The sequence below is a fragment of the Cervus elaphus genome, chromosome 33 (assembly GCF_910594005.1).
Source record: "Cervus elaphus chromosome 33, mCerEla1.1, whole genome shotgun sequence".
Lineage (NCBI taxonomy): Eukaryota > Metazoa > Chordata > Mammalia > Artiodactyla > Cervidae > Cervus > Cervus elaphus.
The window spans coordinates 49,375,732-49,393,774 of NC_057847.1; the positions used below are offsets into that span (position 1 = coordinate 49,375,732).

Below are 18,043 nucleotides of genomic sequence, written 5' to 3' on the forward strand. Positions count from 1 at the left end.
CTCAGTACAATATCTACTGCATGGAATTACTATAGAATCTAAGTTGAAAAGTATATATAATGGGCTGAGTGACAATAAATGTTCTTATTCAGCTCATAATCATGTTCTCATTAAGCAGTTGTAAGGGTTTATTTGACCTGAAGAGTCTGAAAACATGTTACTACCCCAGATATATCTAATGAAAACAAAGCCAAATTACTGGGCCATCACTTCTCACTGGCCATCATAAACATGTAATAAATCAGAATACTGGACCCCACCTGCTTTGGACTGCGGACTCTGCTGGCAGAAATGGTACCCACATTGAAAACACAGATCTCTATTCTATCAAATGTGACACCAATGGGCCAATATGACTCAGAAAGTCCAAAGAGCATCCTCCCCCACCACCCCCGACCTGGAGCTCTTGAATAATCCATCACAACACTTCAGCTTCTCCTCAGTGGCCCACAGCCAAAGGAGAATGATTGATAATCCAAAAATCATTTATAATTGACTCAAATCTGTTTCCCTAGATGCCTTTGCTTTCAACAGACTGATCTTCCAATTAATTCTGGGTGCATACAAGTTTTGACATCCCTTTTTTGCCTTCATCGGGGTGTGAACCAAGGCAGAATCAGGATGAGTCTGGACACTCCCTATTTTGTTTCCCTGAAGACTCAACACAAAAATCATACAAGAAGGAGCACATGTTTGTTTGGAGAAGGCCTTAATACCCCCCATTCCCATAGTGACGCAGTGATACCCAAAGCTACCAAAGGTTTAAGGGCTAGGATGCCTTCTTCTAGCTCATAAGTCCAAGAGTGCTGAGGGCCTTTATGCTCTGTAAACTGAGGATGCCAAAATAATCTGCATGTGGAGGGGTGTGTGTGTGTGTGTGTATGTGGTGTCAATGTACACAGTGTGTAGTATATGTGTTGTGTGTGAGGTATGATGTGTGTTTGTATAGTATGTGTATTTGTGTTGTGTGTGGTGTACACAGTGAGTGGGTGTGAGAGGCATGAGGATGTGTGGGGAAGGCTATCGATGTGAGGTGTGGTGAGGATGAATGTGTGTGGTGTGTGGGATATGTGTATGGTGTGGAGGTATGTATGGTGTGGTGAGAATAAATGTGTGTGGTGAATATGGTGTGGAGATAGGTTGTGTTTGTGTGTGATGTGGAGGTGTGTGGAGTCTGTGGGTGGTGTGGAGGTGTGTGGGGTATGTGGTGTGGAGCTGTGTGGTGTGTGTGGTGTGGAGCTGTGTGGGGTATATGTGGTGTGTGTGCTATGGAAGAGTGTGTGGTGGAAGTGTGTGTGGTGTACGTGTGGTGCAGTGATGATAGATGTGTGTGGTGTGGAGGTGTGTGTGGTATAGTCGTGAGTGGTGTATATGTGGTGCAGTGATGATGGATTTGTGTGGTGTGTGTAGGAGACAGAGAGGTGTTCCATAAAGGTCTTCACTGCGTCTGTGTTGCAAATGAAAGGTATATGTACACAAACAAAAAACAGCCACCTCAGGCAAAAAAGGTGATAAAGAGGCAATGAGCTCTAGAAACTCAGAGAACAGAAACATCCCTTGCAGCTGGGGTGACACAGGATGGCTTCCTTGAAAGACACCAGATCTTGAGGAATGAGTATGATTAAGGACGGACGTGAGACTGTGGGCAGAGGCAAGGAAACAGGAGAAAGAGAACGGGGGAGGGACCGAGAGAGCACACTGCTGTTTGCGGAACAGTGACAAGTTTAGTCGGCTGGAGGATCAGGGATGAACTTGAGTGGACATTACCACTCCATCATCTTGTTTCTCCCAGAAAGCAAAAGAGACATTTTAATACTTGCATCCTGTATAATCTTCCTCAAATCCTGTATAATTTCCCCACTTCTGAAGGTGGCCTTCTTGGAGCACATGTGAAAGCAGACACCAGACCCAGGCCATTGGCCATGGAACAAGACTCCCTTTGTTCCAGCCCCAGTGGCCTCCTCAGCCTCCCAAGCAGGACAGAGTTTCCTGAAACACTTAAGATGGGAGAGTGGGGCCCGTCAGCGCACAAGCACCAATGCACGCAGACAGGCTCGTGAAAAACCACTTGGCAGCTCCTCGCAGCAGGACAGCCCGCGCCTCCCAGGGCCTCCAGGTGTCTCTTTGGGCAGAAGGAAAAACACAGCATGTCTGCATCCGAGTCAGTGTGCAGAAGTGGGCCAGAAAGCAAGGCACGGGGCGAGAGAAGCCCTTCCCGGCCTCCCGCTCTGAACAAAGGTCCAGCCCTCTCTTCTCCGTGCAGCCAGCACCCCAGGACCCCTCTTCCAACCAGCCCCTGCACACTGCCCAGCAGAGCCCAGCCAGGGCCCAGCACTCCGAGGGTCCCCTCGGCTTAGCACCCACTGCCAAGTGTTTCCCATTTGTGCTGAAAATCCGCCTGAAATGCACCATCCTCAGAAGCTAATCTTTCCAATTTTATCTGTTTGCTCCCCTCAATAGAAGGTAATGGAATCACCGCTGGGTGCCAGACCCCAAACTGGGGTTGGGGTGGGGGATTAAAATGAAAAACAGCTTTTAAATGTGACAGCTCTGTCCATTCACGGAATTAACAGTCCCTTCCCAGAGCTTTTAAAAGATCACCATGTGTAATGCTGAATATATAAAATCCTCCTTGTAGAAGGTGAGAGCCCTGCAGGGTTTTGTTGGTTTTTTTTTTTTTAATTGTATTTCAGGCCCTGGGTTTCCTGGTCTCCTACAGTGTCGACTTCAGCGTGGAGCTTCCCCTTTCCTCTGTTTTCCTCTAAAATATTTCCTACCTTTTCTCCAACTATCATCCCCCTTCAGAATGAGCCAGATGCAGAGTATGTAGGGGGTGGGAAGGCACTCGGGTGGGACCCCCATCCACCCCATTCCTTCCGCCTGCAGACATAAGCATGTGACCCTCTAGAGTCACGTAAAGGAAAGCAGCTCATTGCCAGCAACCTTTTGAAACTGACAAGGAAGGAGAGGCAAGAGATTTCAGGCAACTGTGAGAGCCGCCCGCACAGCATCCTGTTCCTTCTAGGTCCCAGGAGTCCCTCCAGACCCACAGAGCCACTCCCAGTGTGCGGGTCTTATGCAGGCAGTCACAGACACCTGCAGAGGCTCTCATTTAATACAAGGTCTCCAATTTTAGTGTGAAGGGGCTGGGGCTGGCACACCTCTTTGCCATCTCCTCACATCCACCTGTCCTTGGCCACCCACACGCAACACAAACAAAGATTCTACCCTGGGGACAGGTCTCTTGTTTGCTGGTTTACAATTAAAAATTTTGACATTTAGCAAAAACATTGTATTTATTTCTCAAAGATGAATTAATCCCAAAGCTTAAAAGGTCACTAGTGTGAGCATTTTGTAAGATTTGGGGGTGGGGGGAGGGTTTAAATATTGCATTTTTTTGGTATTATATATGGTTGGGCAAGTTTCCAAAAAACTAAGGAATGATTCCCTCATGAGAAACTGTCTCTTACTCTCTCTCTCTCTCTCTCTCTCAGGTGTTATGAAGGAGTTTCTGCCCATGGCTACTGGAGTGGGTGAAACTCAGGCAATGGATCACTGCAGTTTTTCTAGTGCCTAGCAGGTAAAGTGTCTGGGGCCCAGTAGAGAGGCAGGAGAGGGGCCAAAGCAGAAGCGTGGGGTACACCCATGCCTGTACCCCATTTCCAAGGATGTGAGATGCAGAGAAGAGAGACCAAAAGGCTCGGGTGACCAAGAACAGTCCTGCTCCACCTGGGAAAGGTGGCAAATAAGCCTGGGGCTTCCTTTAATCCGTGCAGTCTCTGAACCCCTTTGTCTCAGTGAAACGGGGGGAAGTGAGTCAACACAACAGGAATGAGGTCCCCCAGAGTCATGCCCCACACTTGAAGTCAGTGTGAGCAGAACACCAGAGCCCTGAGGATATTAGCCTCATGCCTTGGAAATCTCTTTTTCAATAGGAATGATTCATAAGCTAAACTGAGTCTGCAGTAGCCAACTCAGTGACAGTCCCAAGAGGGGACCGTAAATGAAAAAGCTAAGCTTGAAGGATTAAGGATTCATCTCACCCCGCTGCTTGTAAGATGAATTCCCCAAACTTCCTCTGTGTAGTTGCTTATAATAACCACGCTTCACCTCTCCTCACCTGTCAGGTGGGCCCAGTCTTTAGAACAATTATCCAGCCCCAAAGGTTGTTTAGGAGTCAAATCCATGGCAAAAAGCAGGAAAAGAGATAAAAGGGACCAATTTTTTTCTGCAGGCATGCCCTATCTGGAAAATTGCCTGGAGCCACAGAAATCCAGGGCCAACGATTACAGCTGGGGGCACACCCTCAAGGGTACAGGGGGGCCAGGGGTGTATGTTTCTGGGGAAGGATGCTAAACATTCAATCACGATGTGCATGGAGGGGACCAGGCGACCACAAGAGCTGGCCCAACACTCATGGGTCAGCCAGGGCCACCATGAGGGTACCATTTTCACAAATATTCTTTCGAAGCCCTCCTATGTGACAGCCGTGGTCTCACATACTGGCAATGTGAGTAAAAAGGTGAACAAGACAATGAACAGCTTTGTTCCAGTGAAACTTACACTTCATATGATGGTGAAATTGGAACCCAGAGTTGCTAGATCATCAGAATTTTCAACCAAAATGTATAAGAATCTAAGAATTTTCAACTTAGAATTGTTTGAAATTTTCCCATTTTAAACACTGCCTTCAATTTGTAAAAAAGCAAACAAATAACAACCAAAAAACCACAGAACACTGCAGGTCATACAGAAATATGTCTGTGGGCTGAATTTGGTCCAAAAACCAGCTTCTTTCAACCTCTGACCTACAAATTTTTATTTATTCAGAAGAGACTTGCCTCCTCAGAGACTCTTTAAAGAGTAAATGATTTTCACAACAGACTTTCTCAGCAAGATTGGGATGACAGCCCAAAGAGATACTCACGCCACTGGTTAGCTTATTGTAAATAGAATTTATTATTAATATTTTCACAGAGTTATCAAAAGATGATTTTTTTAAGAATACTGAACTCCTGAGACTTTATTACTCACCACTATTTTTAAAACACCTCAAAGACACACAAAAATTGTGACACAAACATAACATCCCCTTAACCATCTCTATTGCTCAGTCAAAAAGCCACATGCACCTAACATTTTGCAGGAAGCACCACTTCCATTCAGTCATCTCAGAGACTGACGTAACAGTACCCTGAAGCCTTACCTCCATGGTGTGTGTTTTTCCTGATGAGGTCTGTCCATATGCAAAAATCGTCCCATTGTAACCCTCAAGGACATCTGCAAGCAAGAAAAAAATTAAAAGTAACTCATTACTTTGATTGCATGCCAGTGCCGGTTGCCTGTTTTAAAATTACATTTTCCAAATGGCCCATCTCATTTTTCACACAAATGATGTATTCAATTCCATTTGCATTTTAAGTAGAATTGTGAGATAAAAGCAGGAATGAGGGCCTCCACAGCCCCACAAAATAAAAATAAATGGACTCACATGCCTATGGAATATATTAATGAAGGGAGAGGCGGACACACTTTCTCCCGGTTATATCGAAATCAAAACAGATATCGAGCAGTATATTTTATTTTTAGTAGAAAGGTATTTGAATTTTCTTCTCCATGTCTTGAGATCTATCGAGGAGGGGGAGGATTATCATGCCCTGAGTCTCTGCAGTGAGGTGCACTGTTCTAAGAACTGTTCTAAGAATTTCTCTCCTGAAGATCTGCTTCAGGAGATTTGGATTGGGTTAAACCTGGCCCCAGCAGGTTCCTTGGGGAGGTTTCTTAAGAAGCTGCCCGGAGTCCATTCAGAACAGAGCTTGTCCTATTGGGAGGGACGGGGCCCCACTCCATTACTGAGACACATGGTGGCAAACCGATGAGCCTGGAAACCACCCAGGTCCTGACTCAAATGTAATGCCTCTTTTTTCCAGTGACTGTGGTAGGAAGATGGCCCTGGCCCAAAAGAATTGGGAATTTCTTTTAACTACACAAGGAGCAGGGGTTTCCCCGGTGGCTCCTCTGTAAAAAATCCATCTGCCAATGCAGAAGACGTGGGTTTGATCCCTGGGTCGGGAAGAGTCCCTGGAGGAGGAAATGACAACCCACTCTACTACTCTTGCCTGGAGAATCCCATGGACAGAGGAGCCTGGCGGGCTGCAGTCCATAAGGTCACAAAAGAGTCAGACATGCCTTGGTGACTAAAACAACAACACAAGGAGCAGACAGCGCTGACCCCAGACACTGCAGGCTGCTTCCGGCTCGCACAGAGATGATTGGGAGGCGGGGGCGGCATGTGGACAGTCAGACAGACATTGCTATGAGCTGGCGATTATCTGTGCGAATTCTTTCAAAGCAGCAGAGGTGATTAAAATATATTTAGTGCTCATTTCCCTCGATCTGCTTCACCCACATAAACAGCACTGACAAGGAGGATGATGTATGATTAATATCCCCTGACCCCCTGCCTTTACATAAAGGGAGGAAGTTCGCATTCCTAAAAGCACAGAGCGGTGGGGAGAGGAGCCCTGTAAGAGGGTGTCCTCTCCAAGACCATGTACAAAGAAAAAAATCAAGCCAGGTAATCAGCTCCGTCTATTTCAGGCCCTGATTAGGTTGGTTTGTTTGCTTTTTTGATCTCTCTCAGTTTTATGATGGTGGTTAGTTTCTGTTGTTTTGTTGAGTCTCCTAAAAAAAATTTTTTTAATACACATTTTACTGATCTGAGGCTTTGGAGTGTAAACTGGGATCAGAAAAGAAAGTGGGATTTTCCCTCAAGAAGCTAAAAAAAAAGAAAAATTAAATGGCAGAATTTTTTTTTTTTTTTATTCACAGCAGCTCTCAAGAGTTTGCGTCAAGCTATATTGAGAGAGAAAAAATGTTCACACGTATCTGACTTCTGGTAATGGTTTCCCTGGTAACAGGGGAAGCAAAAGCTTGAAGACTACAATGTAAAGGCTGGAGGTTCAAGCTTCAGTCTTCTTGAAAATGCCAATCTGCTCAGAGAAAAGGTTTCTCCGGTCAAAAACAGTAGTCAGAGTGGGAGTCAGAGCTTCTACACAACCACAAATGTGACATGCTTTCAGGGACTCGAAGAAAGAGGTCTCCATCCTTGGATGTTATCTGAAAATTCTATATGTTCACGGCACAAACACCTCCAGACAATTTCAATGCCAGCTACAATCAAAGCACCTAAGCTCCTAACTGATTAGAAATTAAACCTCTCCCCTGACCCTGAAAGGGCTTCCTTATTTTAAGTCCCTGTGGAGGAAGCACCCTGGGACCCATTAGCTCAGGCATTAGGACAGGAGGAAGGGAGCCAAGGCCAAGGTCCAGTCCCTCTGCCCCTCCTCAGAGCCGCTGGCCACCCCACACGCCCACCTGCACACAGAGGTGGCCCTGAGCAGCTGCCCCCGAGCAGCTGCCCCCAAGCAGCTGCCCCCGGGAAGAAACCTCAGCTCAGAGTCCGGCTCTGCTGACAGCAGAAAACCCAGTACTTGCTTCTTCCTCTGCCAGGAAGCAACAGGATGAGGGCCTCGGAATTCTACCCCATAGACATCCCCAGTCCACCCATCTAATCCACCCTCACTAAATCCTAATGAGTCAGACTGCTCACCAGACTCCCTCAGGCTAAGGACTGGGACACATACATGCAGACACATAATGCTCGTGGACAGCATCGCTTGTTTAGGGGTAGGGAGCTAAGCGCACGTGAGGCTCTTGGAGAATCCCTGACTCTTTGTTGCTGCTATGGCAACACTGTGGGCAATTGATTTTTATTTTTATTTTTTTACAAGAAAAGGAGAACACATAAAATCCCATTAGGACAAACTCCACTTAGCCTTTAAAGTGTTCAGAATCATGTAACAATTAATTCATTGTTGGAGAACCTATCTCGGTGTTCAAGGTTGAAGAGGGCTGATGTCACCCTCTATCAACTGGGTTCTGAATCAGAAGGTGATTTAAAAAGAAAACAAGAAGCTTTTCTAACCTGGTATCCTCTATTTCCTTCCAAACTCTGGGTTTGGGTGGGGGGTGGGGGGGCAGTTGCTTGTTGTTGCATCTACATTTGCTTATGAGGGGAGAGGACAGATGGAGAGGGGGGCACAGCACCAAAATGCATGTGAGGCTCCATCGCTGAGATGCGGGGAGAAGGAGGACACCTGCCAAGGACAGAAAGATGAGGGGAACAGGCCTGTGCTTGCCGCCGCTGAGCCACATCACCACCCGCCGCCTCTGCAGAAAGGGCCCACAGAGAGGCACTTTCATCATGCTGAAGGACAGGTCCTGGGCCCGAGGAAAGCATTTGTTTCAGGGTCTCTGTCATAACAGGATGACTGTTTCTGTACACCAGCCACAAAGCCAGGGACCAGCCCAGCTGGACAGAACCTTTCTTTGTGACGGGGACTGGCGTGATGTGACCTCAGCTCACACCATAGGGCCAGCGGGGCCCCACACAGCACACGTCCATCCAACGGCCAAGCAAACCCAGAAGAGAGCCCATAGTGAGCAGGAAGAGTCCTGTCATCTCCCGGGAGGAAGGCGGAGGGGAGTGGGGTCCTTGAAAACACTCTGTGTCTCCTGGTGTGGCCTCAGAGTCAAGCTGCACCCCCTAGGCTTTACCAGCTCTGAGTCTAGGTCTTGCTGAAGCAGAAGAGTTAGGTCCATCGACTGGCAGGTAAGAATTCAGGGAGGACAGAGTCATAGCTACACATCAGGGCGCCTGAGGAGGCTGTCGTGGCCTCCTGTCATCTCTCCACGTGAAACAGTGGCCCAAATGTCGCTCCAGTTGTTGTTGCTGTTTAGTTGCCCAGTTGGGTCCAACTCTTTCGTGCCCCCATGGACTGCAGCCCACCAGGCTCCTCTGTCCATGGAATTCTCCAGGCAAGAACACTGGAGTGGGTTGCCATGCCCTCCCTCCAGGGGATCTTCCCGACCCAAGGATCGCACCCACATCTCTTAAGTCTCCTGCACTGGCAAGCAGGTTCTTTACTGTCTGAGCTACCAGGGAAGCATATGTAGCACCAGAGCCTCTGGCAGAAGGGGCCAACAAGACACCCCCGCCTTGGACTCCTAAGGCTCTCGCCAGCCAACCACACAACTTAAGCAGGCTGCGCCCAGAGACTGCAGAGACCAACCTACCAAATGCCAGTGGCCAGCCAGGATGCTGGGCCCACCAACCTGGGGGCACCCACGCCACTGTGCCCAAGCAAGGGCATGCTGCGTCTTCAGAACGGAAGCGTGCCTCCTCACTGGCAGCAGCCAGGGTCACCCAGCAGCCCTGGGAACCCAGCCTCTGTTCTTTCCCTTCTTCCCTTCTCTACTCCCATTCCTCCCCCTGCCTTTCTGCAAGGTAGTCCATTTGGCCTGATGGAAAAGGAATAACTCATAAAATAAATATCCAATGCTCATTACGGGCCCACCAGAAAAGTGGGGGCAGGATAGTACAGAAAGATTCAAGTCAGACAAACTCAGGTTCAAGGCACAGCCTCACTAGTCCCTAAACCACCTGGCCAAGTTACTTCACCTCAATTTCCTCTTTAGTACAATGGGAATAATAATACTCACACATCTCATAATGTTGTAAAGATTTAAAATGCAGTAACATATGTAAAATGCATACAGGGTACCTGACAGATAACAGCAGCAAAATAGATGTAATTCTTCTTAAAAGTCATATATAATAGAATAATAAAATCAATCTGATAATATCCCTGAGCTTAAAATCCTCCAGTGGGGACTTCCCTGGCGGTCCAATGGTTAAGACTCTGCACTTCCACTGCAGGAGCTATGGGTTCAATCGCTGGTCAAGGAACTCTGGTCCCGCATGCTGTGTAACAAGGCCAAAAAAAAAAAGTTCCACAACTCTTCGCCTATTGGATAAAGTCCATCAATTTCTATCCAACTCTGGTCCTGCCTAATTTTTTTTAAAGATATTTATTTCTATTTAATAATTGTTTATTTGGCTCTTCATTGGAACACTTGGGATTTTTATTTGCAGCATGTGAACTCTTAGTTGTGGCATGTGGGACCTAGTTCCCTGGCCCCGGGATCAAACCCAGACCCCCTACATTGGGAGAGTGGAGCCTTAGCCACTGAACCACCAGGGAAGTCCCCAGCCTAACTTTTTAGGGCTTATCACTCTGCACCGTAAGCTTTAGGCTTTGGTTTTTTTGCTGTTCCTTCTTCTTGTACAGCCCTGCATATTCTATGCTCCTCAGATCCCAACCTTTCCAAAAAGCCTTCCTTAATTCTCCAATCCTCCTCCCCACTCACCAAAATTAACAGTATCAAGTGACTTTCTTCTATGCTCCCATAGCATTTTGCACACACCCATCTGAAAGCACCTAATCTCCACATGTATAATAACTATGCAAGCATCTGCTCCTTCTCTATACTCAAAAGATTTCTGCAGAGTCCTAGGTGTCTTAGTGACTTCAGTCCCTAGCAATACTTAACCATATGGCAAATACCCAGTATACTCACATTGAAGTATGAATGAAAGAAATAATCAAATGGATGCAATTTAAAGAAATTAGAACTGGAAAATAAGAAACCACCTTCTCTAGCATTGGATGATCTACATCCAGTTAATCTGGAAGGCAAATGCCAGAGATGGCTTCTGTACATGGGGACACAGTCACTCTGATTATTTCAGGAATAGTGCCCAATGACCACAGTTTTTAAATCCTAGGGCATCCATAGGAACCTTCCTATTTATCATGCTGGTACCCACAAACCCTATCACCTCTTCTAGAAGAAATGGAGAGAATTCTACACTCTTTCAGATGACATTTTGAAAAACACACCGGGCCAAGATGGGAGTGTAGGAGATGCCAGAATGCTACAATCAAATGTTTAAAATATTTTTTTTAAACCCAGTGAAGTTGAAGGGAATGCAAGGACCAAGAGAGAATAAAGCTGTCTAGTTAAAAGGAGTCTCTCTGATCTCAAAAACCATTAAGGGTTTAGATAGACTTGAAAGGAAAGCACACCAATCTACTATATTACCATGAATTGCAGAGACTTACGGGACTTATGGAAGTCATTTGATTCAAATTTTGGCCTCTAGAAAAAAAGATTCCCACTGCACCACCTTCCATTCCTGATGTAAACAAGGCTTATTGTGGCCAGAGAAACCTCAGCTGTACCTGAGTAATCTATGCCAAGCAGTTCTTTCTTATATTACCTACATTTTATCTTGCTGACACAGAAATACACAGCCACTTCCCCTCATGGCAGCTTCAGTGGATATTAAAAAAAAAAAAAATTTGGTCTCCATCATGCCCCTAATAATTTCCTTTTAAGGGAGAATAAGACACTCTTTATTGCTACAAAATGAGTGTGTTGATGCTATATTTATGGTGCCCAAGAAATGTCTGTTTACTATATCATGTCAGAGCCTGATTTTATTTTAGATGGTTTTCTTTGTGACTCACTGTCTATTGGGGACTCAAGTTATCCACAGTTAGGAAGTCCACAAGAACCCCCCCAACTAGGGACTGTCCATTTCTGACATTTCATATTATAAAAAAAAAACCCAAACACTGAAAGGGACCCAAACTTATCTAGTAAATAAAAACTCAAGGGTTATTAGTATTATTTGTTAATCACAGGATTTTTAAAAAATGGAGTGCATCCATCTCTAATTACAATGTCAACTTAGAGAGGGTGGGTGTATATTTAAATAGCCCTCATGCTTAGCACAGCAAGCAGTAAATACTATTTGGTTCTGATAATGAAGGAGGAGAGAAAAAGAAGGAATTCTGGCTTGTATGTGATTACGTTAATAAAAATATAAAAGAGACTGATAATAGAGGGGAAGAAGGGCTGACTAGGAGCAAATAAGAACTACATACTCCAGAAAGAGCAAATACGTTTAGACAGAGAAGCAAAAGAGTAGAATTAGAAGACAAAATTACCACAGATACAAGCCCAAACTATTAATTCAAAAAAATCTCACATTCTGGCATATTTTTTTTCTCTTCAATTTTCTGTAATAATCTTACTGTGAAGACCTTCTAATTGAATTGATGTCTGCAACAAGAACATAAATAACCATACACCTCAGCAAGAAATGGTACATACTGACAGGCGTCTCCCACACAGGTGTCCAAGGTCAGAATGAATCTAACAGATGTAACCAGGGCTGATTTTCATGCCTTTCAAATAGTTAGGTTAATCAGCTCAGCTTCTAAAAACAAGTGGATCTAATAGGACAAGGAGTTTGGGGTTTTGTTTTTTCACTTTTCACTCTTTAAATCTAGCACTACCTATGAAAGTGGCAGCATCAAGACATTTGAAAGCACAATTACTGCAGCATTCAAATCTGAAAGCAACGATTCAATGATGAAAAGCAAAGGAGCGGGAGATGCCCCTTCAGCTCTGTCAGCTCTGTCCAGATGGCGAGCTCCCCAAGGGCAAGCTCTGTCCTGCCCCTGATTTGAAAGGGCAAGGCAGAGAAACGTGTAAATTGCTTGGCTCCCTGCTGTTATTTTGACACAAATCCTTCAGGGCCAAGGCCAGTCCCAGAAAAAAGAATTGATCTAAGACACAAATTCAGGCTTTAGGCTACCTACGTGGAAAAACAAATGTCAGGATCTGGGTGGGACGATAGAAAGTGGGTTAGATGAAAGTATTATTAAGGAATGCTGAGTAGTAAGAACAAGCCACTAACCAGCAAGGTAATGTGTCATCTTAGAATGCTGCAGAAAATTCCTTGATGCCCAAGAATTTCCCACCTTTAAAGCTTCTTTCTGAAGACTATACTTTCAGAAATCATTTCTACTGACACATACACACTACTATATAGAAAAACACTAATAAAGACCTATTGTATAGCACAGGGAACTCTACTCCAAACTCTGTAATGGCCTAGATGGGAAAAGAAGCTTAAAAAGAATGGATATATGCATACTTATAACAGATTCACTTTAACCTGAAACTAACACAATATTGCAAATCAATTATACTCCAATAAAATTAAAAGTAAAAAATTAATCTTCTTTCTGAAGAGGCAGATGCACAAAATAAATCAACCAAAAAATATACAACTGGAGCATCAGAATAGATGTTTTTCTCCTGAGGAGGTACTATAGCTTCAGCAGTATTTTAAAGCCATTACAAAAATAGTGTGACTATATCTTACCCTGCTTTTAAGCTTCTAAGTGACAGAATGACTCTGCCCAAAAGGTGGCAAAAGAAATAAAGAAATCTCCTTGGAAAGGAGGTATCGAGGAGTTAAAACCTGACATCACAGCAAATCAGGGCCAGAGCTTGCTATAATTCAGTGTTTCCAATTAGCAGGCCTCTGCTTACGGTCAAGGTACATTGATTTCTAGGCTGCAAATACCACTTAACATTTTCAATTATTCTGAAAGGCCCAGGAGAAAATAAAGAAACAGCACTTACCTTTGACAATTTGCTTTGCACACGCGTTGTAAACCTGCTCTTGAGTCGTGCTGGGAGGCAACACTCTGTCGAAGACATACGGCTTTCCTTGCTAAAAAAGAAAGACGAAAGAGAGACGTGGAAAAAACACATTAGACATTCATGAATAAAAAGCACTAATATTGGTTAGATCATAGGCACTAAATCACCAATGCTACTTGTCAAGGCAATTCCTTACCAAGATGAGGGAAATTTTATAGCATAAACGACACCTTCATTGTGCGTATGTATGCTGTACGTTGAGATCGGAGAAATGTTGTGTTTGTTTTTTTTTTTTTTACTTGAAGCACTTTTTCTGATGAAAGATAGGTTGACACATTCATTCATTTATTTAAATAAATATTTAGTTACAGAGAGCTTCTTCTGAGCCAGGCATAGACTAGATGCTAACCAAATCAGAAAACAGTCCTTCCTGGACAGCATCAGTCAAGCGTGGCAGATAGCTAATAAGCAAGAAAATAAACACACAGGAAAATGCAGAATGCCTGGGTATAAATTAATGGGACAGAAGGGACATAAGGGCCAAAGAAGACCTCTGTGAAGCAGTACCAGTTCAGTGGATCTTTAAAGGATCAGGAAGGTTGAGGCACATGAAGAACAATTGAGGCAAAGGGTGGGGCAGACAGCAAGGGGCCTGGGGTGCTCAAGGAGCTAGCACAGCGGTCTCCAACTTTTTTGGACCAGGGACCAGTTGTGTGTAAGACAGTTTTTCCATGGACCAAGGAGGCGGGGATGATTTGGGAATGATTCAACTGTATTACATTTGTCGTGCACTCTATTATTATTACATCAGCTTCACTTCAGATCATCAGGCATTAGATCCCAGAGGTTGGGGTCCCCTGACCTAGAGGGTAGACAGAGGAGATGGAAAGGAAATGGGGGGCCAGTGCATGCTGGATACCTAGACAGGGTTGTAATGCACTTGGACTTTATTCACTAGAAAGACGCCATGATCAGATTTAAGAAGCTGCTCTTCCTAGCCAGATGTTATTGTTCTCTGTCCCAGATTATTCCAGTGTTTTCTTCACATGCACAGGTGGTACCTTAGCTGGGTAGACGCTTTGGAGAAGAGGGGGGCATCTATAAAGTAAGGGCTTCCCTAGTGGCTCAGATGGTAAAGAATCCACCTGCCAACACAGGAGACCCAGGTGTAATCCCTGGGTTGGGACGGTCCCCTCGGAGAAGGAAATGGCAGCCCACTCCAGTATTCTTGCCTGGAGAATCCCATGGACAGAGGAGCCTGGAAGTAACAAAGAGTCGGACATGACCGAGTGCTACTAACACATACACTATAAAGTAAGTCAAGTACTTTCCCTAGGTGTGGGCTCTGGGATTTGGCCCCACGATGCTGGGCTGTGTGCGACTGAGAAGGTTCAGAGGGAAGGGAAGAGACTCTGCTGTGCTGCTCCGTAAGCCCTGAGCCCCGATTCTCCGCCTCTCAGCATTCAACAGGCAACTACCGAAGTTCCTGTGCCAGGCACTGTGCCCTGGGCAGGCGGGAGGAGGACAGACAGGGCCTTCTCCCCAGAGGACCCCCATCACAACACCTCCCTTCCCACAGCCCGCTCCACCCAGGCGGCCCTTCGCCTTCACTTTCCCCAAGGACATGCAGCAGCCAGGACAGGTGCAGCGAAGGGCCCAGAGCCGCCTGCACCCTCACCCCGCACCTCCACAGGCGGCTCTGGATGCCGGGAACCACCCAAAGCCAGTCTGACACCTCAAAAAGATAACTGCTCATGGGGGATCCAAGGACAAGGCTTGTTACATCCTATAACCTTCACACAAATGGAAGCACACAAGTGTTAGACTGGCGTAATGTTTCTCTCACTCCTTTATGACTGGGAAAGCCGCACACCAGTGAGGCCCTATGTGTTACGGCCGTGTTTGAGCTTCAGCCTTTAAAAAACGAGACTGTGCCAACCAGCGAAACAAGCTACTTCCAGCCTAGTCTTAGGGGGAAAAAATGGAGAATTTTGAGGTACCATCAAACGTTGCATTTCACAAAGAGCAGAGCCAGTTGTTCTGTTACAATTATGCAATTATGCAAAGGGATTATTTCACTCATTCAATCAGTGAACCAAGTATTTGGCTTAATAATCAAGAGAATATTCCTCACCACAATCTATTGCCAATGATCAGCCCACCACATTCTTACTAGATTTACCTATTTGTAAAATTCAACTAAATGTCAGTAGGGTAAAAAGGTTTGCATAAACATTTACAGAGTTTGCCTAAGTATGTGTCATCCACTAAACCTTCTGGAAAGAAAATGCAGCGCTGCTTAATTTAAAACAAATCCATTATTCCTCCAAACTTAATGAAAGTCACCAAAATAAACTGTCTTATTTACAGCATGATTCTGTTTTAGGTTTTACAGAAAATGCACTGACACAGCAGAGAAAAGGACCTATTACAGTACACGATAAAAAATAGGACTCCCCAGTTTTGCCCTTTAAAATGTTGGTTGGGTACGTTATGCTTTCACTTTAAGAGAGGTAGAAAGCAAGAAATCTCTAACTCCTCATTTCAATAATATCACATTTATCAAGTGACAAACATATAATACAACCATTTTCCATAAGCAAAAGTTAATTCCCAAACAGAAACTGCCTTTGAGAAAAGATAAAATTTAGAAAATGATTTGCTATGAAACTTATTTTGTCAGGATCAGAGCATAAATTAGTTAAAATTGTAAACATTTCTGTGTGTCTTTTCACACACTGAGTTGGTCATAGCCTTTTATTTTAGGTGAACCTTAAAGTCGAGGAACTAGAATCTGGATTAGACTTTAGTTACTGATTATTTTCATACTGATTTATGGATAGGGTACCAGCTGTATACAGCTGTATACATTTAAGCAACAATAACAACTAACTCATCACTGTTGTTTTAGCAAAGGAACGAAAACCTCACCAATCCTGGTTGAGACTGCAGCAAAGACCCCTAGGAAACCAGAGTCTCCCTGTTTCTGAGGGAGTCTCCCCGTTTCAGAGTCTCCCACTATAGCTGAGGGTTTCAGTGGGCAGGCAGTGGGCCCAGCCTGCTTCAGCTGTACTGTTTGCATCTGCAGAACAAATTTTTGGATTTACATTTTAATATGAGTGCTGAGTGCTAACATTAGAACCTGAATGACTAGGTTGCCATTTACTCCTTCCAGAGACACTTTGTTTTCCAGGCATCTATTTAGCGCACGGTCCTCTGAGGCGTCTCTGGCTACTCTGTCCATGTCCTTTGCTGACATCTCTTCCAGACTTCTAAACGACAGGGTCTCTGGCCCCAGACCTCAGCCTTCTCTCTATAATTCAAATGAACATGTCAGCCTTCAAATCTGGCCCAAGCTCCAGATTCATACACTCAGTCACCTGCTGGATATTTCCACTTGATGTCCATTAGCCATGTCAAGCTTAACTGGCCAAAAAAAGAACGATCAGTTCAGTTCAGTTCAGTCGCTCAGTCATGTCTGACTCTTTGCAACCCCATGAACTGCAGCACACCAGGCCTCCCTGTCCATCACCAACTCCCGGAATCCACCCAAACCCATGTCCAGTCGGTGATGCCATCCAACCATCTCATCCTCTGTCATCCCCTTCTCCTCCTGCCCTCAATCTTTCCCAGCATCAGGGTCTTCTCCAATGAGTCAGCTCTTCGCATGAGGTGGCCAAAGCATTGGAGTTTCAGCTTCAGCATCAGTCCTTCCAATGAACACCCAGGACTGATCTCCTTTAGGATGGACTGGTTGGATCTCTTTGCAGTCCAAGGGACTCTCAAGAGTCTTCTCCAACACCACAGTTCAAAAGCATCAATTCTTTGGCGCTTAGCTTTCTTTATAGTCCAACTCTCACATCCATACATGACCACTGGAAAACCATAGCCTTGACTAGACGGACCTTTGTTGGCAAAGTAATGTCTCTTATTTTTAATATGCTGTCTAGGTTGGTCACAACTTTCCTTCCATCAAGAACCATCAAGCCCTCTATATCTGAATAAGAATTGCACCACTAATCACCTAGTACTCAGGTCAAAATCATTTATTATGTTCCATAGATTCCATATCCAAAATACAACCCAAATTCTATCACTTCTCACTACCTGCACCACACAACCCCAGTCCATGCCATTATCGTTTCTCATCAAGACCACAGCTTTAGTCTCCTGACTGGTCTCCCTGCCTCCATTCTTGCTCCAAACAATCCAATGTTCACTTAGCAGTCAGAGTGAGCTTTTGAAATTGATAAACCGAATGAGCCCATCTCCCTTAAAATTCCCCAGTGGTTCCTATTAGACTAGACCCTCTCCACCCTGAGCTCCCTGCATCCTCCTCCATCTAACTACAGTGTAGCCCACTGGACTTCCTTCTGCACCTTGTTTATTCCTCAGCTCAGAGCCTTTGCTCTTAACTCTTCCTTTTTCCTGGAATTCTCTCACTGCAGATCTTCACTGGGCTCACCACAGGTCTTCATTTGACTGTCTTTTTTTTTTTTTTTTTTTTAATTTTTTTTATTTTTTTTTTCCAGTGGGTTTTGTCATACATTGATATGAATCAGCCATAGATTTACACTTATTCCCCATCCCGATCCCCCCTCCCACCTCCCTCTCC

General features: G+C 44.9%; 1 protein-coding gene across 1 annotated transcript in view; it reads right to left on the reverse strand.

The window, feature by feature from the left end:
- Nucleotides 1–18,043, reverse strand: part of KIF5C (kinesin family member 5C) — a 154,532-nt gene that overhangs the window by 90,002 nt on the left and 46,487 nt on the right. The window contains exons 2-3 of the mRNA XM_043894727.1: nucleotides 13,408–13,498; nucleotides 5,207–5,280 (exon numbers count right to left, since the gene is read on the reverse strand). Coding sequence (XP_043750662.1) covers nucleotides 5,207–5,280; nucleotides 13,408–13,498 — 165 coding nt within the window. The remainder of the gene's footprint in view (nucleotides 1–5,206; nucleotides 5,281–13,407; nucleotides 13,499–18,043) is intronic.